The sequence below is a fragment of the Lepus europaeus genome, chromosome 9 (assembly GCF_033115175.1).
Source record: "Lepus europaeus isolate LE1 chromosome 9, mLepTim1.pri, whole genome shotgun sequence".
Lineage (NCBI taxonomy): Eukaryota > Metazoa > Chordata > Mammalia > Lagomorpha > Leporidae > Lepus > Lepus europaeus.
The window spans coordinates 11694826-11698200 of record NC_084835.1 but is presented as its reverse complement, the minus strand read 5'-3'; the positions used below and the strand labels follow the sequence as shown (position 1 = coordinate 11698200).

At 38.9% G+C, this 3375-nt stretch overlaps 1 protein-coding gene across 1 annotated transcript; it reads right to left on the bottom strand.

Annotated features, from left to right (window-relative positions):
- Positions 1-2176: 2176 nt before the first annotated feature.
- Positions 2177-3109, bottom strand: LOC133766195 (vomeronasal type-1 receptor 90-like). The gene has a single exon (XM_062199914.1). The coding sequence runs from the start codon at positions 3107-3109 to the stop codon at positions 2177-2179; it is 933 nt and encodes a 310-aa protein (XP_062055898.1).
- Between the last annotated feature and the right edge of the window lie 266 nt (positions 3110-3375).

Sequence of the window (3375 nt, the reverse complement as noted above, 5' to 3'; positions counted from 1 at the left end):
TGCTTGGTACTTGTTGGGTTAATTTATGCATTAGTTACTTATCAATATGTATGTTTTAGATCTTAATTACAATACAGTACACATGGCAGGAAACACACACACAAATGTATAGATAGTGAGTTTTTTGTCATCTTATCACATTGATACCAATATGTGAAAAGAACAAAGAATGACTGGTATCCCAAGGGTATTGACTATTTCCCTCCTGTCAATTTTTTTGGTTAACTTGTGAAATATGAACATATTTTCACTTACATGGTCTGATTCAGTGAAGCACTATGTGTAACTATATATACCAAGTGATGTGACACATAGATTTTTTTTTATTCTACAGTTTACTACATATAAGACGTGATATTTGTACTTGGGTACTGGGTTATTTCACTTAGTATAATGATCGCCTGTTGAATCTACTTCGTTACTTATATCAGGGTTTCATTCCTTTTTGTGGTTGAGTAATATTTCATCATGTATATTTCATGTGTATTTTATGTATTTTTCATCATGTATATTTCATCATGCATGTTCTTTATCTAGTCAAGATTGAGGGACGTTTAGGTTCATTCTGTATATTAGCTATTGTGAATTGAGCTGCTATAAATATGGGAGTACAAATAAATTTTCATATTCTGATTTAATTTCCTTTGGGCATATTCCCAGGATGGCTGGGTCATAAGTCAGATGTATTTGTAGTTTCTGAGGAATCTCTGTAAGGCCTTTGTTCATGCTTCTACCTGTTTACTTCCAACCAACAATGTATTACAATACCTGTTCTTTACATCCTTAACAGCTTTGTCATTTGTGAATTTTTTGATGATAGCCATTCTAAGTGGGGTGAGGTAGCACTTCATTGTGATTTTAATGCGTATTCCCCTGAGGGATTGTTTCTGCTGGCCCTGTGTATTTCACCCTTTGAAAAATGTCTGTGAACTTAATCTGCCCACTTCTTAACTAAGATTGTTTGGTGCACTTGAGTCTCTCTATCTCTTTATTCTGGATATTAATGTTTTATCAGATTCATAGTTTTCAAATATTTTGTCCCATGCTGTTGGTTGCCTATTCAGTTTGTTAATTTTTCCTTTGCTGTGCCAAAGCTTCTTAGCTTGATGCAATTCTGATGTTATGTTTTTTTTATTTTATTGTCCGAGCTTCTGGGGTATTATCCATGAAAAGCTTGCCTTAGCCAGTTTCATGAAACATACCTCCTATGTTTTTGCTTAACAATTGGATGGCTTCAGTTCTTAAAGGTAAATACTTGATTCATTGTGCATTGATTTTGTAGTGGGGGTAAGGTGTGGGCCTTGTTTATTCTTCTGCATGTGGGAATGCAGTTTTCCTACACTGTTTGTTGAAGGGACTCTGCTTTCTCCAGGGAATGACATTAGCTTGTTTGTCAACAATTAGTTAGTGGTAGATGCATGGATTAATTTTGGGGGGTTGTATTCTGCCCCATTGGTCAATATGTCTGCTTTTGTGCCAGTAGCAGTCCATTTTGATTACAGTAGCCATATAGTATATCTGGCAATCTGGTATTGTGATGCCTCCAGCTTACTTTTCATTGATTAAGATCACTTTGACTATTTGTGGTCTTTTTCATATGAAGTTCAGATTGCATTTTATAGTTCTATGAAGAAGTCCATGGAATTTTTATTGGGATCGCACTGAACCTGTAAGTTTCTTTGGGCAATGTGGGCATTTTTATGGTATTAATTCATCAACTCCAAGAACTGGGAAGATTTTTCCATTTTATCAGAACTCCCATGACCTCTGTATTTTTTCATTTGATGGTATCCCATAGACCTGGAATACTGTTAGCAGTTTCTCTAATTCTTTTCTTCTTGCCCTTTTTTCCTGGTCTGATTTAAATATTTCAAAAGACCTGTTTTAAAGTTCAGATATTTTGTCTTTAGTCTCACTAGTCTATTGCTAAGATTTGCAAGGTATTTTTTCATTTGATATATTAAATGTTTCCTTTCCAGTATTTCTTTGACACTATGCCTTTCCATAATTCCTCATCCATGCAATGTGCTGATTGCCTTTTGTCATTTAACTGCTTGTGTTGTTGAGTAACCTTACAGTCTTTCTTTGAATTCTTTTTCAAAATCATTTAGTCAATCTCTCTTTCTTCATAATATTTGCTCAAAGAGAGACAGGTTATATTTTAATAAACAATTAATCACCTATTCTCCTTCTCCCACATGGATTTGAAAAACTTGATCATTCGTTTTTCAGCATTTATCAGTACCAAAGGACCAATCATTGCATAGCCATTGCCCACCAACAGTTGGACACACAGGCGAACTGGGTCACTCTTCCACCACAACCCTGAGAATGAAAACACAATGCAGTCCAAGAAGTATAGAAACACAAAGATGCTCATGAGCAGCAGGATGGTGCAGGTGGCCCTGTGCTCTGGGGAGGCTCTTGGAGAGAGGCCGCTGCTGTGAAGGTGCTGGGACTGCCTCTTGTGCCTGCACAGGAGGATCACCATGTACCCACTTGAGAGGGACATAAGCCCTAGAAGGGAGACATCCCTGAAGATCGCTATTGTGGAAAATGTGTGCTTGGGTAAGTATCTCTGGGGCCAAAGAGAGCAGGATTTAGTGACAGACATAAGACTGTGGGATGTAATATTTTTGGTGGCAACAGTGGAGATTAAGAGACGAGCGCTGATGGACAAATTGAAGACCCATAGGAAGAGAAACCCACACATGTTGTGATATGAGGTTGTGTGTTTGAACTTTGCCAAACAGGAGCTCCTGGGGCTGAGGGTGATGGCCTGGAGGACGCACAGCAGGCAGGTGGTGCCCAGGGAGAGGCCCCGCATCACCTGGTACAAGTAGATGACAGCTTTACAGGTGATGTCGTCCCATAACTCCTGAGACTCAAAAATGTCTGTGGCTATGACCCCCACAGTGATCAGCATCAGCAGGTGGATGAGGGCCAGGTGCCCAATGGCCAGGTCGGTGGGCCTGGGCCTGTGCTGGAGAAAGAACCAGAGGACGTGGAAGAGAAGAAGGAACGTGTTGGCTGTGATCCCAATGCTGACTTCAGAGTAAAAGCCATTTCTTATAGCAATAAAACTTAAAAGTGTATTCTTGTTACTCATCTTTTTGAGAAGAGAAAAAGCATTTAGTATACATCTGAGGAAAAGTTAAGAAAAATTATTTATTGCAAATATTGCCAACTTATCAGGCTCCTCCACAGCTTGCTCCTTCATGAGAATATCTGGATCGACTCCGTTGCACCATTTTTCACCTGTGCACATTGAAGTTCACTTCACACTATTCTGGAAGCCACTGTGTTTCTAGTTACACACTGGTCAGTTATAATTAGGTAGTATATTCCATTAAAGGGCTCAGACAGGACCTGGAG